The sequence below is a fragment of the Kwoniella shandongensis genome, chromosome 1 (genome assembly GCF_008629635.2).
Source record: "Kwoniella shandongensis chromosome 1, complete sequence".
In the NCBI taxonomy this organism is placed as follows: domain Eukaryota; kingdom Fungi; phylum Basidiomycota; class Tremellomycetes; order Tremellales; family Cryptococcaceae; genus Kwoniella; species Kwoniella shandongensis.
In genome coordinates, this window is record NC_089287.1 from 402,786 (window position 1) to 427,220 (window position 24,435).

The 24,435-nt window shown below is 50.5% G+C and overlaps 7 protein-coding genes across 7 annotated transcripts; 1 reads left to right on the forward strand and 6 right to left on the reverse strand.

Annotated features, from left to right (window-relative positions):
- Positions 1-3,722: 3,722 nt before the first annotated feature.
- CI109_100155 (uncharacterized protein) lies at positions 3,723-4,436 on the reverse strand (the record flags this gene model as incomplete). The annotated part of the gene is made up of 1 exon (XM_065966732.1): positions 3,723-4,436. The coding sequence occupies one exon, from the start codon at positions 4,434-4,436 to the stop codon at positions 3,723-3,725; it is 714 nt and encodes a 237-aa protein (XP_065822804.1).
- A 684-nt stretch (positions 4,437-5,120) lies between these two features.
- On the reverse strand, positions 5,121-6,979 carry CI109_100156 (uncharacterized protein; the record flags this gene model as incomplete). Its single annotated transcript, XM_032006883.1, has 2 exons — positions 5,121-5,681; positions 5,789-6,979. The coding sequence occupies 2 exons, from the start codon at positions 6,977-6,979 to the stop codon at positions 5,121-5,123; spliced, it is 1,752 nt and encodes a 583-aa protein (XP_031858802.1).
- A 409-nt stretch (positions 6,980-7,388) lies between these two features.
- CI109_100157 (threonine synthase) lies at positions 7,389-9,480 on the reverse strand (the record flags this gene model as incomplete). Its single annotated transcript, XM_032006884.1, has 6 exons — positions 7,389-7,647; positions 7,706-7,815; positions 7,871-8,696; positions 8,811-9,194; positions 9,315-9,346; positions 9,415-9,480. 6 exons carry the CDS (start codon positions 9,478-9,480, stop codon positions 7,389-7,391), a joined length of 1,677 nt encoding a protein of 558 aa, XP_031858803.1.
- A 356-nt stretch (positions 9,481-9,836) lies between these two features.
- Positions 9,837-16,373, reverse strand: CI109_100158 (uncharacterized protein; the record flags this gene model as incomplete). Its single annotated transcript, XM_032006885.1, has 10 exons — positions 9,837-9,953; positions 10,015-10,263; positions 10,325-10,640; positions 10,697-11,872; positions 11,928-12,139; positions 12,213-14,398; positions 14,453-15,658; positions 15,714-15,824; positions 15,876-15,971; positions 16,238-16,373. The coding sequence occupies 10 exons, from the start codon at positions 16,371-16,373 to the stop codon at positions 9,837-9,839; spliced, it is 5,805 nt and encodes a 1,934-aa protein (XP_031858804.1).
- A 570-nt stretch (positions 16,374-16,943) lies between these two features.
- Positions 16,944-18,796, reverse strand: CI109_100159 (uncharacterized protein; the record flags this gene model as incomplete). The annotated part of the gene is made up of 8 exons (XM_032006886.1): positions 16,944-17,174; positions 17,251-17,422; positions 17,499-17,687; positions 17,755-17,895; positions 17,975-18,054; positions 18,118-18,201; positions 18,272-18,403; positions 18,524-18,796. 8 exons carry the CDS (start codon positions 18,794-18,796, stop codon positions 16,944-16,946), a joined length of 1,302 nt encoding a protein of 433 aa, XP_031858805.1.
- A 524-nt stretch (positions 18,797-19,320) lies between these two features.
- Positions 19,321-20,564, forward strand: CI109_100160 (uncharacterized protein; the record flags this gene model as incomplete). The annotated part of the gene is made up of 4 exons (XM_032006887.1): positions 19,321-19,366; positions 19,453-19,686; positions 19,753-19,818; positions 20,053-20,564. 4 exons carry the CDS (start codon positions 19,321-19,323, stop codon positions 20,562-20,564), a joined length of 858 nt encoding a protein of 285 aa, XP_031858806.1.
- A 187-nt stretch (positions 20,565-20,751) lies between these two features.
- CI109_100161 (uncharacterized protein) lies at positions 20,752-24,015 on the reverse strand (the record flags this gene model as incomplete). Its single annotated transcript, XM_032006888.1, has 9 exons — positions 20,752-21,210; positions 21,293-21,371; positions 21,421-21,777; positions 21,837-21,966; positions 22,018-22,099; positions 22,156-22,261; positions 22,315-23,784; positions 23,838-23,860; positions 23,932-24,015. The coding sequence occupies 9 exons, from the start codon at positions 24,013-24,015 to the stop codon at positions 20,752-20,754; spliced, it is 2,790 nt and encodes a 929-aa protein (XP_031858807.1).
- Between the last annotated feature and the right edge of the window lie 420 nt (positions 24,016-24,435).

Consider the following 24,435-nt stretch of genomic DNA (forward strand, 5'->3'; position numbering starts at 1 on the left):
GCCTGGAGCTATGGCAGGAGCTGTCTGGCCTGGTCATCAAATGTGCACATTGTTCGAGAGCTGCATTGCTTGAAAACTCTGATTACAAGGCCCAAAGCGCTACAGAGTCCACAATACAAGTTGGTCGTCGAGATCTCCCTGTTCCAATGCTTGCACGCAATGCGGCGGTGCAGTGAGTTCAAAGCCTCCTTAGGTCAATCTTGGCCCAAGTCGGGAAACAACATAACTAATGACATGTGAATTGGTTTAGATTCCTCACCAAGCGCAGACAACCGCCAGACGAACAAGACGAACATGACGAACAACCTTCAGATGGACGACTGCCAACCAACACGCTGGTGGCGCTTTATCAAGACCGAAACATGCCTCAAGGAGACGAATACCAGAGACAGTATGACGACTGGGTGGAGATTGATACAGAGTCAAAGCGCTGGAATCCAGATACGGGGCGGTTTGCCTACAAGAAGGGTCAACTCTCCATCTTTCGTGTCCCCTTCTCCTATTGCTCTGACGATCCTGATTTCTCTGAAGGGTCTGATGAGGTTGATGAGACTAGATGAGCAAAAGTATGAAATGGCTCCGACATCACCTTGAGCTAGCGGGACGACTGAGACCTGAGAAAAGTCATGTTGTGCTTTAGATTGTGGAAGTTCTTAGATACGGGTTGAGGTGTCTCATACTGTAGAGCTCATGAACATATGCCATGTGATAGTTTGATGAGCGCTGTGGTGCAATGGGGTCTGTCAAGGATAGATGAAAATCATTGAAGACTCTGCTGGGTCACGTGGATAGCCTACACAAAAGTTGACAGATGCTCTATGGATGTCATCACGGTCACTGCCACATACATCAGGTGACCTGGACAACACACTCGCCTCTCTACTTGCTATTCTCGTCAAACTCGTAGAACTTCATTCAACGAACCCATCTATTCTTCGGGTCTAAATTTGACAAACTTGCCGAGCTGTAGAATATAGCTCAACGTAGATGGATGGATGGATGGATGGATGGATGGATGGATGGATGGATGGATGGATGGATGGATGGATGGATGGACTCATCTTTGTACTCTTTTCCTTAGTGATTTCCCAAATGAAAGTCATACACCATACCTTTGCTATCGCCCTTGACGATTTCACCTAGCCTTCAGTCAGTCCAGGGCCATAACGCTCACCCTGAGGTTGTTTTCTTTGGATTCTCGTCGTTTTTGTCATTCTTGCTGAGTACCTCATCCATCTCTTCATTATAGTTGACGCCTTTGGCAAATATCACTCAACCTTACCTTGCCTCCGTATTGTGATAGGGCCTCATTGACTGAAGCCTCTGTTGATCATCATTACAATATACTATAGTAAAGACTAAAATCGAGAATCCCTGGGGACTCGTTTTCTTGACTACGGTTATTCCCGGTAGCCAATCATCGAAAGGTCATATTTAAGACTCACATGTATTGGTAATGATCTGAGGTTTGTGGTACAACAGTGTGATAGTTTTAAATTCATATAAACCCGTCAAGGTTTTGTGAATTACGACGAGTCTCATGGCATGTTTGTGATGTCTTCGTGATTATTGGTTTATGGTCGTGACAGGATGGCCGCTCATGCGCAGGTATTGGGTGTCCAGCATGATGCTCCCCTTTGGTCTGGTAAATATATCCTGTTGATTATCGCCTTCTTCTTACCTCAGTACAGTCAAGTCCTCCATTCACTCGTCCTGTCATCCTTTCAGTGGAGTCTGATGTGACCAAGCTGGTAGCTGCAAGTGAGCGCACATATCATTGAAGAGGCAGTTGAACTTTTCATTTTTTGCTCTTCTTCTCAATCACCATTGGCGTCCACATATTTCCACTCCCACGCCCGATCAAATCATCACCACTGATCCCGTTACTTGACACAAATACATAACTTGTACTTTGAGTCCCTCAAAATGAGCAGCACCTCTGACAATGAAGATCCTTTTTCTACCACTGACCCAAAGCCTCTGTTTGCTGTGCATGAACATGAGGAGGGCTTTCAGTACAGCCATCACCCCGACCATACAAGTGACCTCCCGGTATTTCAGGCCGAGACTACTGTCCGTTGCCCATACAAAGATTGCCCGTCCTACAATGACAAAAAAAGGTACCAGACAATCACCGCACGCTTGGAGGGAATCAATGGATTATTAATGTGGACCGATGTGTCAGTCCTTCGCACTTGTTGCTCACATTGTTCGAAAGATATGTTGGTCACCAGAGCCAATAAGGGAGCAAAAAGCTCTCAGAGTGCTTCAGAGCTAACGAACCGAATTGGTCAATCTGCGCTTCATGTCCCTGTACTTGCGCGCGATGCCGCGGTACGGTGAGTATCGAGCCTCTTACATGGGAGAAATGCAGCTAACAGCATGGACATTGGTTCAGCATGTATGAGGCGTTTCCCCCTGACACGGGACGTCACCCAAATGAAACGCTAGTGGCACTTCGTCGAGATCCAATCAGGTTTCGTGTAAACCCTTCCTTCCCGCTCAGTGCAACACAATTCAATGACTGGATCGAAATTGATGCAGAATCGTTTCCCCGAGTTCCCAGAGAGGTGGACGACATCCAAGACAAAGACAGCTTCTCTGTGTACCATGTGCCCTTCACCTTGTCGCCACATGACTCCAGATCATCCATTTGGACTGATGATGATAGCGAGACTGAGTGTGTCAAATCACGAAACGGTTTCGCATGACGCAGGGCAAGCAACAAGAAGCTGGGAAAAGAAACGCGGTGATTTAATTGAGGGGATTCTTGAATACGGGGATGAGGTGTTTCATACAGTAGGACGCTTCAAGATGTGATATGCGATGATTTAGAGTATCAAACACGACTTCCAATCTCGTAGTCTCATCATCGTCACTTTAAATTCCTTCTTTGGACCGTCCAGCCTAGTCTCTGGAGGCATCGAGGCCTATGATATGTTATGCTACAGAGTTCATGAAGCAGGGTTAGAGCCCCTAACCCCTCTGGTCATTCCCTCTTCTCCCGAATTCCCATACCCTAAGAGACATCTCCCTCCCCCGATTTTGCTTGCAACCCCATTTGGTTGAAAGCTGTTCTCATATAAATTGAGCGCCGACCAACAGATCTCAAACACCACCTTCATGAACCTTCCCAACCTTCCTGCTACTATAAACCAGAAAGTCGAAATTTCCCCCGACTTTGATCAACTCGAGCCGCAACAGATGAGCCATATTACCTATTGCACTCAGATTCGATATCCCTATAGCGATTGCGGGACGCGCAGCGGATGTACTATGTCGTACTTTTGAGGTAGATGTGTTAGAATGGTTCGCTGTGGTCAGGTCCTCGCCTCTATAAGAGGACGAAGCGATCATCTCTCGATACTTGAATGTGTAAGGCCGAGTCACTGCACAATGTTCGCACAACGAGGAGGATCTTAAGGATATATGACGTATTAAACATGACATTGTTGAACATATCGAGTTTGAAATGGGTTTGTTGCAAACGGCACAACATCGTACAGAATGGTGGAAGGCACACATGAAACGACCTTCAGTGGAGTAGCGAGAAATGACAGACGAGGTACGAAACATATCTCAAGGACGATATGAAGAGGAAAGAATGTACGTGATACAGGCGAAGCAGTCAGGATGGTTTTGTATAGCTCCTTGTCCATCGAACACAGTGTCAGCGATTATCTGAAGATAGTGCAGTAATCGAGGCACCAACACTCACTTCATCAGTCGCTTGGCTGGAATGTAGACACCAAGCATTTCCTCCTCATTCTCTCCAACTCGGACCTCATTGCTAACATCTCTTTCCCCATCTCTGTCTTCTCCGCTTGCAACTTTCCTTTCTCCTCGATAAGCTTGGTGTTCTCCTCTAGGTATCGTTTAGCATTAGCCTCGTACAGCTTTCGCAGGTTATTATTCTGTTCGTTAAGTTGTGTGGATCGTTGAATGCAGCGCTTGAGCTGACACTCATCGGTAGAGGTGATTTTGTTGATCTTAGTCTTGAGATCGACATTCTGGGCTTCGAGTTTGCTAATCTTCGTGATATATCCTTGTTTCTCGGCCTTCAACGTGTTGAGCGCTGAATTGGCTGTCTCCAGTTCCCTTTCCTTCCTCAGAGCTCCATTCAAACCTTCCTCTATCTCAACTGAGATCTGTTTGTACCTGTCGATCAGTGATTCATGATAGGGTCTGGGTCGAAGTAGATGAATTTGATGCTCCTGACATTCGTTATCGGACCTTGCATTCGATGTTCGCGTTCGTTTGTTGCATGAAGAGAGACTGGTTGGACTCGGTTCTGCTTCATTACCAATATCGGCCCTTTTCCTTGATTCTCCCACCAAGTCGGGAGGGGGGCTGAAAGGGCAGTGTCTCGTTTTGAGGCGGCTAAAGGATTGGAAGGGAGGGTTTATTTCAGTCAACCCTCGAGATGTGCGCTCCATGTCGACTTTGTTACGTAGAGTGGTTGTATATGGACATGGAAGGCAGAATGAGTGGCAGTTCGAGATTGGTCTACGCTGAAAAAGCAAGGTCAGTTCGCCACCTATCGTCGATCTCGAAGGTGAAGGCGACCAGCGTGCCGCCGATGAAACTCACTGCAACGGACTCAGAGACTGTGATTGATCGATGCAGTGGAGAAGAGGAACAAATGGAAACGAAAGTGAGTTCATGGCTGATCTGATGGGAGGGTATCTATGTGTGAGTACAGTACAGTACGCACGGACGGGAGTGGCAGACCAACCGAGAGGGATGTGGCACTTCGACTTGACAGCGATAGTACCACGCTCGACTGGCAAGGGTTCTGGAAAGTAAACTTTTTATGCAAGTACACTGGGGTGTAGTATGATCATCCCAGACAGGACGGTGGATCGATCTGATTGTTGGTTTACAAGTCGAGCAGGTTGAGGGATCTCTCACAGACGACTTCTCTATAGAAGGTCTCACGATTAGTATAGATAAAAAAAAACGGAGCTCGTGCAGCATCTGTAGATGACATGATAGACAGTATTCAGTAAGGCTACATACAACAACATAAAGACATGCGGTAGTCATACCCACGAGACTTCGCCCTACAAGTGTCCAAAGCCAACGAGATTGATATCGGATCCCCCTTCCTTAACATCACCTTACCAGAATCTCGACCTGGTATCCGTCATCTCCACCGGACTCGCTACCATACTTCCCGGTTCTCTACCTCTTGCACCGCCATGACCGCCGCCTGCTCTAGTACCAACATCCTCTAACCAATCGTGTTTCCCGCCTTTCTCTTTATCCTTACTTGAAGTCCAGAACGAGCTATAATCATTCTTCTTCTCTTCTTCCACTGCACTACCACCATCGTCGTTGTTATCTGATGATAATTCAGGTTTGAAAGTGTGAATCAAGGGAGATCGATTCCTATTGCCTCCTGTACCGATGGATTTACGCGGTGATAATTCCCCTACGGCAGTATTGGAACGAACGTACGCTGGAGGGGTGAGTCGAGATGAGCTAGATGATGGCGAAGCACCATCATTGGCGGAGGGGATAGGATTGATGTTGGAAGGTGGGGCGTTACTGCCGAGCTTCGGATCCATCGATTGGGCTCGGGATTTCGTACGTGTCGATTGTGGGTTGGTATGTGTGAACGAGAGTTTGGGTGTCCCGAGTTGGTGATACGTCCGTAGAGTCTCGGATAGAGAATCAAGCTATCAAAACAGACGGGAGGTCAGCAATTGGTCTCCCAGACAGGTTCCACACGTAACACACGATCGGTCAAGAACAGTATTACAATGACGAGCTCGCTCCCACTCACCCTCTGCATGATCTCATCCACTCCCTTTTCTCGCTTATCCAGCCTCAGCTCTCCATCATTCTTCATCTTCTTCTCCAATTCTTCCTTTTTCGCACTCTGCTCATCACCATTCCCCTCACCTCCACCCCCTACTACTGGCGAATAACTCGCTCCGAGACCTAATCCCAACGATTCCAACTGCATATGCATACCTGCCACTTCTTCCTGACCTCTGAGGACGATCTCGAGATAATTGCGCAGATCGTTACTCATCTCTGATCCATCAGAAGAGAGAGATGCGTTGAATATCTCGAATATCGGTTGTCTATTCCTTGATCCACCGCCTCCTCCACCTAGACCGAGAACATTGGTCGAATCGTCCACTCCTGCTCCTTGGATAGGATGATGATCGTCATCGTCTGCGAGACCTATGACGGGTCCATCGATAGCTGTTGATGGTATAGCAGAAGGTAATAATGCTCCTCCCGGTTCGGAGGAAGAACGATGTAATCCCGGTCGGACGCCCCCAAGGGCTGAATCCAATAACCCTCCTCCGGAAGAACTGGAAGGCGACTGGTCCAAAGGAGATGTCTCGATTGGTCGGATGAACGATGAGACATATGTATCGTGTACTGATGGTGGCGGTACCAGGGATGGATCAGGTAGGGATTTGTGACCATCTCGAGGGGTAGCGAGAGGTGGAGAAGGATCTTCACTTCCTACTTCTTCAAGATCATGCTCATGTTCGTGATCATGTAAGATCATGAACGACTCTTTCGATCTGGAATGACTTTGATCATCTCCATCTTCTTCCACTCCACCACTACCTTCTGGATAGCCTTTCTGTCTAGATGACGAAGAAGGACCCGGTCCGGGCATTCCAAAATCTCTCGTCGTCACTAATGGTGATCTACTCCCAGCTGTCCCATTCCCATCTCGTTCATGTCGGTCGTCCACGGGACTAGGCGGAGATCGTTGGATCTCTGCTGATCGAGGTGATATATTCCGACCAAAGTTCAGACTGAAAGGTGAGCCGAGATTGTTGGATAGATTACGACTCAGACCGGTCGTAGGTGAAGATGGTGATAATGGCGGTGAAGTAGGTTGATTCTGGTTCTGGTTCGTGGTGGAGGAGTAGACGGATGATCTTGGTAAACCGCTGTTGGTCGCTGAAGATTTCCGACGTGGTAGTGATGTGTAGTAGCCGAACATGACGGAGCTGAACACCCTGCTACGTTGTATAGGATCGAAAGCAAGCAAACGTCGTTATCTACGTAGATGCATTTATCCTTGCTCATCTCGAGAGACTTGCGGCGAGCAACAACAAAGTCACCCCCACGTGGACATGACTATCGAGCATCACGTGACTAGCTGCTCCGAACAACCTATTCAAAGCGCATGCATGAATGATTGACTGCATGAAAGGTCACGATATGCATCAGAATCAGAGCGAGGGGACGGAAGCTGGAGAGGGAAGAGGGAAGAGTTCGCGTTGATGACGGAGATTGATTGACTGACATGGTGGAAGCGAGTCTCCGACGAACTGCGACTTCTGGAGAGCTACTCTCGCAAACAAAGTATGCATGTCTATCTCCGTAGCGTCCACTGGTTGTGGTTCAGCTTACAAAGATCCCCTGCCCTTCTCGCCATCATACTTCTCTCCCTTCTTCACCTTCTCGATCAAATCCCTCACACCTTGCTCGCCCTTGACCTTGTGTACTCGCTTCTCAAGGGATTCAAGCTTCTTCAACTCGTCAGGGAGGACGTCCCGTCGGAAGTCGAAAGAGGGGAAGTCGGATGCAGAGAGGGCCAGCTCAACGGCAGATGAGAACTTGGCGGGGTGAGCGGTGGAGAGGGTAACCCATGTTATGTCGGGAGAGCTAGAAGCGCGGGATATTAGCATAAATCAGATCCAACCTCTGGCAATATTCCACTCACGCCTTCTTGGCAGATCGCTCTTGTGCGGCGAGACCGACCGCTGTGTGAGGGTCAACAACGTAAGGACCGTACTGCTCAAGCTTGTAGTATTTTCTGATCTCCTGGAGGGTCTGCAAGAGTTCTCTATCAGCTTGGCTCGGTCTTCCAATCTCGCTCAAAACTCACCTCATCGTCTGAGACTCTCTCAGCCCAGAAGTCGGCGACGGCAGCCTTCCTGACGTCTTCACCAAGGTTCACCTTGCCCTCCTTCTTCAACGAGCTCATCCAGCTGTTCAATCTCTCCTGTGCTCTACCGCGTTTCTCGACATCACTTCCCTCCTCACCGCCCGTCTCCAAAGCGAGGTAGAATAACAATCTCTCAAAGTTGGATGACAAGAGGATATCCATCGCTGGCGAGTGAGTAGCCTTGACGGCACTTGATGATGAAGGAGTAGCTTGTTGACCGTCGCTCGATCCGTTGACTGCTGCAGTTTCAGGTGCTTGACTTGCAACTTCCTCCTTGGCAGAAGCAGCATCATCACTCTCATATCGACCGGTCTTGAAGAATCTCGCCAAAATATCATTCTCGTTGGTAGCAACGACCAATTCACCCATTGGTAAACCGAGTTTCTTCGCAAACCATCCAGCGAGGATATCACCAAAGTTACCCGTAGGAACGACGAATTGTAATTTCGCACTACCGTCGTTTCGGCTTGCTTCGGGAAGTTGGAAGTAGGCAGAGAAATAGTAGACGATCTGAGCGAGGATTCGAGCCCAGTTGATAGAGTTGATAGCTCCCAATCGATGAGCGGCGTTGAATTCCGCGTCGGAGAAGAGTGTCTTGACGATAGATTGACAAGTGTCAAAGTCGGAATCTTCAACAGCGACACAGTAGACGTTCTCGTCGGGGACAGTGGCCATCTGAGCTTCTTGGATAGGAGATACTCGTCCATCAGGGTAGAGGATGAAGATGGTGATGGAGGGTTTGGAGCGAAGTCCGTAGATTGCCGCGCTGCGCGAGGAGTAGAAATATCAGCATGAGCTCTCTCCGCTTGGGTTGCAAGCCGTCATTCACAGCTCCGTCTTTCCAACAGTGCTAGTGTATGCAAGAAAAACGCCCACTCACGATCCAGTGTCACCACTTGTCGCCCCAACAACTGTCAACTCCTCTTTCTTCTCCCCCTCCTTCTTCTGACCATTCCTCCTTTCCAAGAAATACCTAAACAGTTCACCAAGGAATTGCAAAGCAACATCTTTAAAAGCCCAAGTAGGACCGTGCCAGAGTTCCATCACATACTCTTTCTCTCCTGTCTGTCGGAGAGGTGTAGTTTTAGGATCACGGAAGGATGAGTAGGCAGTGTTGATGATTTCGGACAAGTCGGAGGGGGGAATGACAGATGTGGGGATGAAAAGTGAGAGGATGGCATGGGATAATTCGGGGAAAGACAGTTTGGACCACGAGGTTTGCCAGTCGGAGGGAAGGGAAGGGATGTGCGTGGGGATGTAGAGTCTGTAATCACAGGGAGTTAGACATATCGCGAACAGACCAGACGCCAGTGCAACGACAGTAGCGGAGCAACGGTCATCCGCCGAGCAGAACTGCAAGACATAACACCTGAGATCCACTCACCCTCCATTTGGTGCAAGACCGGTCAAAACAGCCTAAGCAAACGATACGTCAGCTCGCGCCTTGAAGCACCTCCCTGCGTCGCCAAGAAACCCCAACTCACCTCCTCAAAAGTGAGAGTCTCGCTCCCGCCCCTGGTGGAAAAGTATCTAACGTCGCTGTCTACCATCTTGCAGTATGTAATATGTGTTTCGTTGAATGCGTGAGTTTGGCTGTACTGGAGATAGAACCACTATATCATGACAATACAGTTGAATGTAGCGAGCTGTCACCCATTCTCGACTTTTTCCAATAGCCAACTCGGACCGAGTCAGAAAAAGTGAATTACGTAATGAATGCATTTCCCCCCCTTCGTAAACGTGCTATGAAGAATCGATTTGCTAGCTATAATCTAACTATTATGTCCTACATCATGCTTGCAGCAATCCCCCCTTTGCATCTCGGTACTGACAACGAGCGCACTCTTCACACAAGCGACCAAACAACAAATGCTGACACAGCATCTGTCATCCCCAACTTCTGACACTACGCTGGGATAGGCAACGCGTCCAGACTTTTGCTAAACGACTCGAACGCAGCTCCTTGTAAGAGATGCAATCGATCTTCGTCGACCAGATAGGTTGGAACAGCTTGTCTTGGAATCTACAGCACACACGATCCATCAGTCCTAGTCTCTTTGGGCAAGACAACGTTGATTACTCACGTATCCGGCACTGTGCAACGCCCCGCTGAGCTGATACAATGGTGAAAGCATCTCACTCAACGACGCGACTTGCTGTACATCCTTCTTGTCAGGGAAGAGACCAGGTAAAAGAGCCAAGACCTTTGGCAAGTTCCTCGCTCGCTCTGCCAATGTCGCCGCTTCCCTCGGATCCGGATGAGATCCAGCGCTGAGGACTGAGGCGAGTAATCTTGCTGTATCTTGCACGAGGTCTGCCCAGTCAAGGAACAGCTAAGATTCGAACTCTCGTTAGTAAGTGTTCTACTCTGTATCATTGTTGAGTCAAGCTCACCTTGCCCTCGAACTCCCATCTGGCCGCTCCTTTCCCATCCAACCCTTCACACAATCTCCGCAGTAGATTGATATCATCCCGGATAACAGCCTCGGGCGCCAGTTTCTGCACAAGTACTCTGTGTGCCCGATCGTACAATCCCGCTTTTAGTAGAGCTTGGTACTCGCCCCACGCATCGCCAGACGAAGCGAGAGATGCAGCTCGCGACTCGTGTATCCACTCGATCGGGATGCGAAGTGTTTGTGTAAGGAAGGTCTCGTCGTCGGATGTTGCGTCAGGATGTTGGAATACAAGTCCTCGAAGTGCTTTCTCTCGCCTGCATGGTTCGTTAGTTGAGCTACTTGACGGAAGTGTGCAAAGCGGGTTACTCACCCTTCAGCCGTTTCGAGATGCAGCAAGACGAACCCTGCCCATCTCCACTCTCCCAATCCCTCCAACTGCGCAGCATATCCTTCCGTCAACCTGTCCGCACTGGCACTGTATCCCTCCTCCTCGTCCCTATCTTCGAAGTCGCGTTTCTCCAACACTCGTGACAAAAGTTGATAAAGATGCCACGCAAGTCTGACGTCGAATGGGCTTGACGATGTATCCCGTGATCGAAGCACTTGATCTAATGATATCGTCACGTCCGAGTAAAGCTTGATGAGGTTGTACAACACATCGGTGGGTTCGCTAGGCATTTTCCATGATCGAGGGAGGTTGGCAGGCTTTTCCAAGTAAGCAGGGAGAGGTTTGGCAGGCGGGTGAGAAGAGGTGAGAGCTGAGGTGTATGCGTCCAGAACGTCGCTGATAGTGTTATCGAAAGGGTTGCCGTACCATAATCGCAAGCCTAAGGCCCGTTTCCAGTCGAGACCCTCAGCGACGAGAACGTCCGACGATCCATCTAAGCCTCTTGAAGGGTCTCCGGGTGAGATATCGGTGATCCCAGCGAGCAAGGCGTACAGCTTTCTGTATCCCGTAGCAATCATAGGATTGACCTTGTATTTGTGCCAATCTTCCAACTGTTTCAGGATCTCTTCTCTGAACACCTCCTCGCCACCAACTTGCGATATGAGAGTGGCTAATCGCATGTCTCCACCATCCAGTGCAGACTGGATTGCACGCTCAACCTGATGACCGCTAAGGAGAGTGAAGACTTTCGCCGGTCTGTCTTCACCGTTGGCGATGAGATCGGAGTCCACTGACGATGCTACGGCATCTTCAAGCCATTTCGATAAAGCGAGTTTTCGACGGATAGAAGCGATTCGGTGTGTGAGATCTTCCGAAGACCCATGAGGGAGGTGAAGGTCGACCTCGTCAAATAGAGCAACACCTAGTCGGAAAACGCTAGCTTCATGTGACTTATCACCTGCATCAAAACGAGATGCGAAGTCGCGAAAGCGAATAGCACTGTCGATCGCGGCGTAGGGTATGCCGTCAATGGTTTCGACAAGTGAATGCTCGAGGTGAAGGGACAGTAACCGTTGCGCTTTCGAGGTCTCATTCTTGGCCTCGTCAGCCAACGTCTCGACCTTTTCCACGAGAACGGTAGCAGCAGACTCGGATGTACTGGGAAGTATCGTCGTCAGCTTACCCTGAGGTACCACGTGCGCGACAGACTCACAAGCTCTCCTGCGGCCCTGCAATTTTGCCAGAGTGTACCAGCTCGCCATTGGGTCCCCATGAGCATCTGAATGATCGCCCTAATGCAAGGCCTGCATCCGCCCTGACTCCTTCCTCGCCTTCCGCAACGCTCTCATTCTGCGTGACTTTGGCATACTTTCTCGGTTGTCGCAATTTCGGTGGGCTGACGGGGTGGTCGCCGAAGGAGGTGCGCTGGGAGCAAGAAGATAGACATGATTAGCCTTCCCAAAACAAGAAATGAACTCTGTCCTCATGCTGTACTCACCTTGACTGCCCGTTCGTCAAGCTTCACAGTTTCCTCCCCGGCTTCACCAAAAAACGAACCCAGTTGACTCTTACCCAAATCTCTTTTTTGCGATCGATGTAACTCGTTTCCCACTTTCCTCACAGATTTCGTAAAACCCGCACCTCCTCGTTCTCCACCGAAGAAGGAACTCTGCATTTCTCTGAGTTTTCGCATACCCTCTGGTCCCACTTTCATTTTCAAAGGCTGATCCCAAGTCTGCGGTTCAGGATGGAAGTCATCCGACCCCTCTTCGCTCTCTTCATCATCGTGCTCGTCCAAGATGGTGTCCTCTTCAAAACTCTCCTCGTCCTCCTCCTCGTCTAGACCAGAATCGTGTTCGGCGCCCTCTACATCACGAATACTTTTGGTCGGCGGGAACATGTCTTCGTCCTCATCGTCCTCGGGAGTTCTGGATGGCGTCCTGTCAAATGTGGCTTTAGACCTGGCAGTCTGCGGTTCCTGGGGCTCTTCATCTTCGTCGCTATCGTCGATACCGTATCGACTGAAATGCTCGACTTGGAAAGTCCAAGTTCCGTCATCTGTATAGCTGACGAACTCGGTGTTGGGGATATTCTTGACTCGCTTGAGGAAACGAGCATATCGCTGATCGCTGGGATCTCTGACAGGCTCCTTTGTAGCCTTGTCGTGAGCAAAAACGTTCTCGAGGGTGATACGTGCGGGAACATTGAGGCCCTTGCCTTGCGGAGCTTTGGAGGAGTAGTCATCGGGGTAAACTGAAAGCTCAGACTGATCAAAGACGATGATTGTACCGAGAAGGTCTTCGAGAGGAGCAAGAGTGAGGTCAACCGGCTCGAGGAAAGTGACTTCACCGAAACCTCGTCGTCCGACTGTGAAGTTGTGCAACTCTGACAGCTCATTTCGACTGAGTTGTCGAAGCTTCTCTAGCTTTGGCTTACACCAATATTCGCCCTTCTTGGGCTGGCGCTCAGAGCCAGATACGCGGAGTGAAGATTCAGCGAGAGGAGCGGTCCGTCGAAGGGGTGAATCGGCGGCCTCGGATTGTCGACTGCTAGTACCGTTAGCAGGAGGGTTGAAGAAGAGTGTAGCGGGACTTTGAGTAGTGACGGCGCCTCGTTCGGGTGTAGGTTGCGCGAGGCTTCCCGTGGAGCCTTTGAGAGCGGATCTGCCCAAAACTGATTCGAGTGGGTCAGCACCATGGATTGAGCCGATAGTCTTTGGAGTGACGGTCAGCTTTTTGATACTGGGTCGGGGGACAAAAGCGTTGGGTGTGAGAGCGGTATCGGTTAGACCCTTGTACCTATCAGGTGCTGCAGGGGAGTTGAGGAGGCTCGATCTGCCTGGGGAGTTGAGTCCGTTCAACGGTGTGCTGCTTCGAGCTGGACTCTGAGATCCGCTGAGAGGTGAAGCGAAACCTCGAAGTTTGTTTACCTTGCCCTTGGTAGAAGGTGTAAGGCGATATGACGAAGCTGTGAGAGGGGGTAAAGCGGGCTTCTTGGTCTGCGACCCGTATTCCAGTTTCTGACCGTTGTATGCAAAGAGCTGGTTGTTGCCATAGGGATTTTGATCGATCGAAGCTGTGAGATTCGGCTGCTGTTGCTGCTGCTGCTGTTGCATTCCGGACTGACCAAGACTACCACCGAACAGACTTCCTCCAAGTTGACTCTGCTGTTGAGGTTGGGTGGACCCGAACAGGCCGGTCGAAGCGGGTTGAGACTGGCCTATGCTGCCGAACAGACCTCCTCCGGTTGCAGGCTGCTGTTGTTGCTGTTGGGGTTGCTGGCCGAAGAGGCTGCTACCGCCTCCGAACAAGCTCCCAGCAGGTTTGGCGCCCAGCTGGTTCTGCTGTTGACCTTGTTGACCCAAGCTGTTGTTGGTGCTGCCAAAGAGGCCACCTCCCGTACTACCGGTGTTCCCGAAGAGTGATGAGCCTTGCGCCGGTTGTTGAGTGGGTTGGGTTTGGCCGAACAATCCTGTCCCGGTAGTCGAGGTGGCTGGCTTAGCGGCACCAAAGAGACCGGTCGAGCCAGAACCGCCGAACAAGCCACCACCAGCGGCCGGCTGTTGCTGAGTATTTTGTTGAGGTTGAGTTTGACCAAAGAGTCCACCTCCAGTGTTGTTCGTCCCAGCGGTGCTGCCAAAGAGACCGGTACTCGCAGGTTGAGCGGCGGGGGTTTGACCGAAACCTGCGTAAATACCATCAGCAACGTGTCGTAAACTCTTTTGCACATCTGACTTACCACCAAAACCGGTAGTACCGGTAGAAGCAGGTGCAGGCGTAGAACCAAATAGTCCTCCGGGTTTAGGAGCACCGAATGCTCCTGTAGCAGGCTGCTGTGTGTTTGTTTGACCGAAGAGACCTGTACCCGTATTTTGCTGAGGTTGCTGCGTAGCTGTTGACCCGAAACCACCGCCACCAAACAGTCCACCCCCGGCAGCTGGCTGTTGCTGCTGTTGAGGTTGGGTTTGACCGAAACCTCCAAAGCCAGTAGACGCTGTACCAGTTTGACCGAAAGTACCAGTTCCGGTATTGGTGCCAGTTGCGCCAAAGCCAGTAGATCCAGTAGCTCCGAATGCAGGCTTAGCCTGACCGAAACCACCAAAGGTGCTCGTTCCAGCTGCAGGTTGTTGTTGCTGTTGTTGGTTGGGCTGAGCACCAAAGGGGTTGGTGTTTCCGAAAAGTCCACCTCCAGCGCTGGCTTGAGGCTGAGCAGGTTGACCAAACAAACCGCCTGTAGAGGCCGCGGGTGTCTGACCGAATGGAGATGACGCAGCAGGTTGAGTCTGACCGAAAAGACCGCCTCCAGTGTTCGTTGAAGTAGAGCCGAATCCACCAGGTGTGGCGCCAAAACCGGTCGATCCGGTACTGCCTCCGAAGAGGCCCCCAGCGGGCTTGGGAGCACCGAAAGTGGAGGCAGCGGGCTGCTGACCAAAGCCGGTAGCAGCAGGTTGCCCGAATCCTCCTGTGGAAGCGCCAAATGCGTTGGTCTGCTGTGGAGCAGTCGCCTCCTTCCTATTCTGCTGATAGTCCAACGCTCTCAACTCCTCCCAGCTGCATCCTCTGTACGGCAACATTCCAGAGATCGAGTGGAAGAGATGGGGTGGACCTTCCTTGCTGAGTGTTGAGGTTGAGGGATCGCCTTGCCAGGTGGGATAGTATGCGGGTTGAGCCGTACCCTGTGGAGGAGGTGGAGGTACAGGTCCATCGGTTCGATACGTCTGAAGCTCATTCGGACCCTTCAAGACCTCTTGTCCTCCTACACCACCAGCAGGCTGCCCAAAGGTGGTCGCCGGTTTGGCTCCGAAGAGGCCAGATGTGGCACCGGAACCGAAGGTCGAAGTTGTGGTAGGCTTCGCACCGAAGAGACCACCTGAGGATGCAGTGTTGGTTGCTCCGAAGCCAGTGTTTGTACTTCCGCCACCGAAGAGACCGCCACCGGTAGCCGCTATAGACACACCAATCATTAGCTTTTCAACCACTTCTCGAGAGCCTTCACTTACGCGCTGGCTGACCGAAAGTCGATCCACTGGCGCCAAAAGTGGGTCTAGCACCGAAAGCGTTGCTTTGCTGTGGCTGCTGCTGCTGCTGCGCTTGGGTAGCTCCGAATCCGCCTTCTCAAATGTCAGCTTGGATCCATGGTTTGTAGCGGTAGCTGTACCTACCGAAGCCTGTGTTTGTCGCACCTCCTCCAAATAGACCACCAGCCTGAGGCTGCGCGGGTTGTCCGAAGCCTCCAGCAGCGTTGTTTTGTCCGAAGCCTGAAATCGGTGTCATCAGCCTCCGCACGACTAGAATTGCTGAACCGGCCGGTGTCGTGATAATATGGAGGAAAGGAAGGCGTAGATTGTGGACGTCGATATGTCCTTGTTCAACAGCGGCAGAGGAAAGAAATCCTCAAAGAGCATCGGTCGCCGGTGACCCCTGCTTATCCATCTGACAAGCAATTGTACCATCCTTCTCTTTGATACTCATGACGCTTCCTTCCCAGACATCCATGTTTGCCAACAGTCAGAAACACACTCACCACCTGCACTTTGTTGTCCGAACCCACCACCACTATTCCCAAACAGTCCTCCACCTTGTTGCTGTTGCTGTTGCTGCTGTTGCTGTTGTTGATTTTGGTTGTTCTGTTGACCCCATGATGAAGTACCACCGAACATTTTGACCGGGCGTCACAGCGATACTCGAAATCAATATCAATCGCTGACCTTCGTGCGTAAGAGACGAGAATGAAGAAGATGGGGAGATGAGATGAGATGTCCGTTTCTGCTCAACCTCTTTCGTGAGAGAGGTGGCGAGTACGACAAGGAGAGGGGGAGAAGGGAGAAGACACAGGTAGTTGAGGATAAAAAGGATGAAAGACAATGGTAGGTGATGATATGATGATGATGATATGGATATTGACGATTGATGCAGTGACTTCTTTCAATCTCAGCATGCACCAGCTGGCAGCAAACGCGCGTGAATGGGCTACGGTGAGCGGCGTTATCGGCGATATCAGTTGTATGGCCTTCTCTACCAGGGATGAAGTCACGCTTGTGGCATTCGGTCCTCTTCGATCAATTGAGGCTTAGAATGCATGTTATTGTAAGACTCTCTTAAACAGGGCGATGCAGGTGGTCACACAGACACACACAGATAGGTAAGATGGATGGAGATATGCACAGAGGAGGTACAACACGAATGACAGTAGAGAAAACGTCGACATAGTCCCATGATCTATCCAACATTTACCGCTTCAATCCAGCCATCACACCTTGATGAGGTTGCGCGTAGCCGCCTCCCGCTCCTGTCCCGGGCGTCGGAGGGTACCCAGGCTGTCCAACAGATCCCCTAGCACCAGGTGTAGGAGGCTGAGGTTGTGGAGGCCGTCTTTGTTGCTGTGATTGAGATGGAGCGCTGCTTCTAGACTGTTCCCTTGCTTTCCAGGCGGCTCTGATCGCATCGCTCCGGGACAACAGCTAGCTCTCACAATCAGCATCGAGCAGCATGACCGCTAAGATGGAACAGGGAGAGAAGAAGTATTTGGAGACTCACAGCGTCAATTTCGACACCATCCTCTATGCTTTGTATGATCTTCTCCATGATAGACTTGTGGTTCGCATTCGGTTTATCGTCTCTCGTCCTCAACATCTTCCAAGTACCACGTTCACTGTCCCAGCAAACTTCGACGACTCTATCATCTAACTGTTCACCAGACTCCTTCACCCTATGCACATACAAACGGCCGATATCAGCACTCGTTTCGCTTTACTACCACTTCGGATCTTCATGAGTAGACCTACCTTTCCCACTCTTCGTCATCCATCTCCATCGTATCAAAGTACTCATAAGAGTCCCCACCAAGCCATGTATTCAGTAAGAACTCGGGCTTGGCATAGTAATCCGGTTCGTCGGGATTTCCAAGCGAAGGGGGGAATCTCAGTTCCAATCTGAAGTCGATCGAGTTCTCAGAAGGAGGTTTCCATTTGAGGCTACGGGAAAATATCTGTCAGGATCGCTCATCCACCTCAATCAGACGGTGGTGTACGTATGACCTACATGTTTTCATCGGTTCCTGGGACATACTCGGTCTCCACGCAGGTGAATATTAGACCGTCATGTCCGTGTTGCAGCTTTGGCACATGGACCTTGAGGACATGGCCAATGTGATACGACAGCTCCTGAGTCTTCGCCAGCACCCTAAAGAAGACAGAGACACAGCTTATCAACAACCGCGCAGAGCAAGGTAACGCCCATGCACAGACGCAACGTCACTCACTGGAAGGGTAGGTTCTCCCTCCATTCTGGATACTGTCGTAGCGATTTCTCGAAAGGCGCAACGACCCAATCTCTCAGTCTCTACATGTGCACAGCGTCAATCAGTTCAGCGTAACAGGTCGAATTATGAAACATGTCACTCACAGCATATCTCTTCAACAGCGGCTTCTTCATAATATTCTCGCCATTCAATACCATGCAATCGAATGCGTAAAACCGTAAGATCTCCTGATTACACAAGACGCAGGAAGTCAGCTCAATCCCAAGGTCGTGAAGGACTTTTGAGCTGTGGACCTACCGCTCCTGTCTTTGGATCGATATCAATGACCAGTTCTCCGTCGAGCAGAGTCTCGCCGAGAGGGTTGTTGATGTTCTCCCAATGGGGGAAATGTAGATCTTGTATGCTGAAGTACCGTTGTTTTCGATCGATCTACGTATACAGAATCAGCTCGATTCATCAATAGGCCCATAAGGCGATGTAAGGCGAAATGTCTTTGGTGCACTGTGTTGTCCGTCCAGTCTTCGAGCTCGTTGAGAGACGCAGACTCACCAACCAAACCTCCTGGTTGTTCGTCATTCCATTCATGACCACAAAGACCAACACTCGCACACCATCACTCTTCTCACATACCCAGAAATCTCTCTTCTCCAACAGTTCCAGAGATCCGCTGGAGAAGGAGACGGGCTGTGAGCCAGGGAATTTGGAATTGTTGTTCACTTCGCAGAGGTCGGCGACGCGTTGGGAGAGGAACGATTGGATGGTTTGGTCGGTCAAGAGAATTCCTGGGATATCGGGGATGGGGTAGGGCGTGTGGGGCGGCATGTCGTTGACGTGATGGCTGGAGCTGAGTCGATACCGCGTTTAGATGAACGAACGGAGGTGTAGGTGTCGACTTTGCTCTCAATTGTATGCGAGACTCGTCGTTATCAGACAGGAGAGTTAAGGGATCTCTTTCAAGCTTTTTCGCCGTTGCTCGTTCGAATATTTGTCTTGGTCGACAGTATCCACGCTCTTCTTAGATAGACACAGGGGTGACGCGAAGCCGATTCAAGTGGAAAAGACGTAGTTATGATGCCAAATGCGAGACAATGATTGACATTTGAAGGCTTGCTTTGACTTTGTTGCACCGACTTGCACTTGCACTCGCACCCAGTCATGCCCGGTGGAGGTCTTCCATTCCGCTTTCCGACCAAATCCGACCTGTCGAAAGGTGACGTAGAACAGCATCTACGTCTTCGATCTGCATCTTGACATTCACTCATATAACAAAGCACAAGCTTAGACAAAGTATTGCTTGCTCACGATCCTACTATTCAACTGATATCAAGTGCAACGACCATATCACTATGCCGCTTACCGAAGCCGATCTATCTGCCTCGTCCATCGATGATGGTAAGTTCCATTGCCACTGATCGTCGGCCACTCTCCTGCATGATTGATCTCCACCCACTTGACTAACGTCCATATGTGATATGCAGGCTCCCTCACACCCAACGACACACCTCCCGCTTCACTTGACCCGAATGACCGATCCAACGCACCTCGATCACCCAAACCTCAATTGGTACTATTCGATCCTCGATCCGGTCAACAAGAGACGATCGATCTTTCTTCCGCCTCGAGCGTACTCACCCTGGACGACTATAAAAAGTTGAATAAGCGGACGACGGAGAGGGGGATGATCAGCGGATTGATAGGCGGTGGTGTTGTTAGTGAGTTACAGTAATGAGCTCTTACGCGATTGGGGATCGTGATTGACAAGTCCTGGGTGTTTTTAGCATATTTGGTCAAGCGGTTTATGCCAAAGACGCCTTCGAGGAATGCGTTGTCTCTGACATTCTTGTGTGAGTGATCATCGCTGTATAGTTCACTGCTTCTCCCCATGAACATCTCTCCAACTCTTGCTGTACGATCATTCTCAAGTTGTCCACCATTGCTACGTTGATCTACTACCTACTTTGATCGACTACCTTCATTTACCGCTCAGCCAAATGTCATCTTTTGGACGCCTTCTTACCCTATCACCCTTACCGCCTAGTACCATCGGAAGCTGATCACACGCTGTGTACCACTCGCAGTTTCCTCCGCCTTCATCTCCTTTTCCACATCACGTGCCCTACTCGTCTCTGAGATCCTCAAAATCCGTATGAAAGCTCGTCAACAGGCTTTAGCGAATGGCGATCTCCCCGACGCCGGAGGCGACGGCATGAGCGGCTTCGGCGGCGGCGTTGGTGGTTCACCTCAGTCCGATCCGATGTTTTCCTCCGGTTCCTCTCCGTTTGGCAGTGGTAGTGGGACGGGAGATTCACCAAACGATTTGAGTTCGCCCGAAAATCAAAATCGAGCGACTAGAACACAGATCCCTCGACGATTCCCACCCCCTACAAGACAAAATGTCCCGCAAGGTGGTGCGGAGAGAGATCCAGAATTTGGTGAGAGGGAGAGACAGATTCGTGATGAGTTGGCAAGATTGGGACGTGCGCCAGAGAGGAAGAGATGGGCCAAAGGGAAAGGGTTAGAAGGCGAAGTGGAGGAAGAGAATGAGATGAGGGATCCGTATGCTTTACCTGGTTTGCCGAGGAATCAATAAGTGGTTCCAGAGGGAATTTAATCAAGGTCGAAGAGTGGAGTAGATCTACGTGCACACTTTGATTGACCAATTGATAACAGCGGAGATAGCAGAACCAAGAAGTACAGGAATGCATTGCATCGGTATACTATTTTATGTTATAACCCTTTGCAATGATGTGGATTGATGCAATTTCAACACCTCATATTCACCGGGTCACGATACTACTCCCATCGCCACCTACACTACTCTCCTCCCTGTTATCCAAATCACTCTCATCATCACTTGCCAGCTCCACTTCCTCGTTACCCCTTCTCCCCATCGATGCCGTACGGGACAACATCGATCTCCTCCCTCCTCGTCCACGCTTGACTATCGGACTCGGAGTACCTGTCCCCATTCCTCCTACTCGGGTCGTCGAGAGCGATGCGGGGCTTCCTACAGAGCTCGCGGGAGACATAGTTCCCATACTTCCTTTTGGCCAAGCTGCAGACGATGCGCGAGAATTCATGAACGTAGGTGTGGTAGCGGTCGATCGCCACATTGACGAATGGACATTGTGTGAAGATGACGGAAGCACAGGAGAGGACAGGGTGAGTAGGAGGTTCTTGAGGTTGGGAAGGGTGTGGCGGAGATCCAATAGGCGGATATTGGCTTCTTGCATGAGCTGGAGACGAGGTAAATCAGCACGCATGCAAGATTGCTAGAGTCGGTAACGGTTTGTAGCCTTGACGATAAAAGTGACTCACCATCTCGATGTTTTTGTTGAGTAAGAAAACGGCGTACTCGTATCGATACCGCTCCACGCCTTTGGCATACAAGGGAAAACTGTGCACGTATTAGCTTTGACCATCATGCAGTTCAGGACCGCACTTACGATCTCGGGCCTTGCATCACGCTTACTCCGTCTCTCACTGCACTCCTACTCCCCGCGCAAGTCACAGCATAGGGTAGACCTCCTGATTGAGCGCCACCCAGATTTCCCAAGATCTGAACGACCATCGCAACATATCCCAATGCAGCTGCTGTGGTCCTCTCGTCGACCTTGTGCGCTGGTAGCGATAGCGGTGGAGCAGGATCTTTGGGTCCGGACGGTATCGGGAGAGGAACGTTGATGATGGTGTAAAGCAGTTGTGAAGGGTCAAGAGGTTGGATAGGGAACAATGTGTCGAGGGTTTGTATATGGGTAGCCCGCAGTGCATGAATTTGAGGGAACAGTGAGGTACGTTCATACCTAACCAAGATGTCAGCTTGTAAAGCCCCCCTTTTGAAAGCAATGTCAAGGTAACCCACTCAATCGAACCAATCTCGTCCTCCAGATCTCGCGCACGGCCATGCAGTAGTTCATCGGCTGTGTCCGCGTCGGCAAGATTATCACGTCGCTTCTCCAACGCCTGTTCTCGCAAAGTGGTCCGAGCTTGGACTGTAGGATATATCAGCGACCTGCGAACATCGAAAACCAATGCCAGCTCACTTTCTTTCGTAACCTTTTCAACCTCTAATATCTTCTCGTTGATCCATTTCACTTTCTCTTCCCGCTCAGATACCTCACGACGCTGACCCAATGAACATCAGCTACAAATTCACACTCAGACGTAAGACTTGTACTCACCAAAGCTCGCCTGTCTACATCCTGGAACAGCAACTTGTTCGCCTTTCTTTTCACGTCACATACCCCTCGTTCCGTATCGGCAATGACAGCATGCATATTGACAAGTCTGCGTTGTACAACGTCAGCTTCTTTGTTGTGAATGAGGCTTGCTCAGCTCACTGGTGTAGCCCTCCTACTCCTACACCTTTCTTCATTCTAGTCTCCCTCATACTTCTTTCCATCACACCGCCTTCTACCAACATCCGCCCTTCGTCCCGCTGCTCGTCCTCCCCAGGTAGATAGAAGATCGACTTTGGATGGGTACTCAATGTGAATTCCAACCCATTCGGCCGTGTCTGATATCCTTTTCGTAACTTGTCCAACCGGACCACTCCGCCGATTCCTTCCATTCTTTTCCACTTTGTATCTGTCTCGATCCAAACTTCCAGCTCGAGAGAGGTACTCGCGAATTCATTGACACTGAGCCACGGCGCAAAGTCTCCATGTTCGAGCGAGGTGAATCGGGGATGGGTGGAAGGTGGATGAATCGGTGATATGAAGAATGGGACATTCACAGGTATGGGTCGTTCTTTAGGTGAAGGTAGATTCCCATGAGACCCTCCTGCGTAGTTTCGTTTCCCAGACATCCCAGGACGGGATTTCAACGGAAAGGTTGTATTGCCCCTTGGTGACGATGGTCCTGCATCGGAGAGCCTCGTTGTCGTGGTCGTACGGAAACTGGCTGCTGATCCCGGTCGTTTTGCGAATCCGTTTGTACTGGACAGAGTGGAAGGTATACCTGATTTGCCAGGCGACGTCATGGACGTAGTGCGCGTTCGGGTGGTATTGGTGGAAGCTGAGCTGGTCCTGGTGATCAGAGAGCTGTTTGACGGTGATGCGGACAAGGAAGGTCGTCCGTTCGCAATTGGAGTAGAAGGAACCGATGAGGAGGATGTTGATGCAGATGACGATGTTCTTGATGTGATCGGTCTCTTCAAACCTGTCATCTTGGCGTCTCTCGCCCTCTGCTGAGAGGCGGTCTCATCGCTGTTCGTTCTTCTAGGCTTGGGAACGTCCCCATTACTCCGTTTCTCAGGCTGAGCGTCAGTCATAGCGGGTACCGCTTTCAGCACCACGAAACAACGCGCCAGTCTCTTCTTCCCTTCTTCGATCAACTCCATCTGTTCATCCAGAGATCCATGAAGATGTTGAGTGAACGTGACGCTTCCCTGTCCTTGTCCACTACCTTGTGCGTGGCCATGTTCCAACGCTTCTCCTGCGAGTGTCGGTGCTCTAGGTCTAGTAACCCTAGTTGTCCTTGGCAGACTGTGAGAAAGAAACGTCGACACACTAGGGGATGATGGCGGCTCGATAGTAGCGTCAGAGGAGGTTGAAGTAGATCGTTGGCGAGTTAGGTCGTTCTCCTGAGAGAGTGGACCGAATCGACGAGAAGGGAAAGGAAAGGAAGATGTTGAACTCCTTCGTTGATGTTGAGAAAAGCCGGGCGTTATGTCTGATGCAGGAGATGTGACCAGGTGGGAACTTCCTTCACCATGATCGTCGAGCATGTAGCCCTCTGCATGATGCTCGCCGACGAGCTTGGAGGCGTAGGGTAGGGATTCGGGTAGTGTGAGTTGGTGAATTCGAATGCTACAGCCAATATCAGCTGGTTCAAGGCCAGTGACGGCATGTGAACAACGTACCCAGTGATATGTCGTATCCGAGGCTGCATATGAACGCGTGAGTCAGTTTCCAGGACAATACAGTGGGACTAAAAGACAGAAGAACCTAGCGGACCTTGTCAAACGGCGCAAAAGCATTATCATTCGACGCTTCTACCTCCGTGTCACCACCATCCACCCTTCCGTCGGAATCGTCCATCCCCAAGGCGTAGTTTTACGGGGATTCGTTCGAGGACACTACAATCGGCCCATGCACCAACTCATTGACCAGCTGTCCTGTTATAGTGTATCGTGTGCAATGCAAGGATGTGTAGAAGTGTAGTGATGGAATGACGAGATGTATCGTTGCACTCGGTCAATGTCCGTCGGCGTAGTAACTCGAGTTGCCGGAACAATAATCACCATCATCGTGTTTTGGAATGTTGTCATCATTGATTGAATCCCATTCCTTATCAATCATCCCATTTCAGTCCCTTCACATCAATCACTTCACTTTCTCAAACCTTGTTACCCCCAGCGACTTGGGTTCGATCGCCTTTCCGATCATCTGCGGTATCTTGGTGCATATAGAGCTGCAGAAGCCCTTCATCCATCGATCAACTCCGCCAAGTCGCAAAGG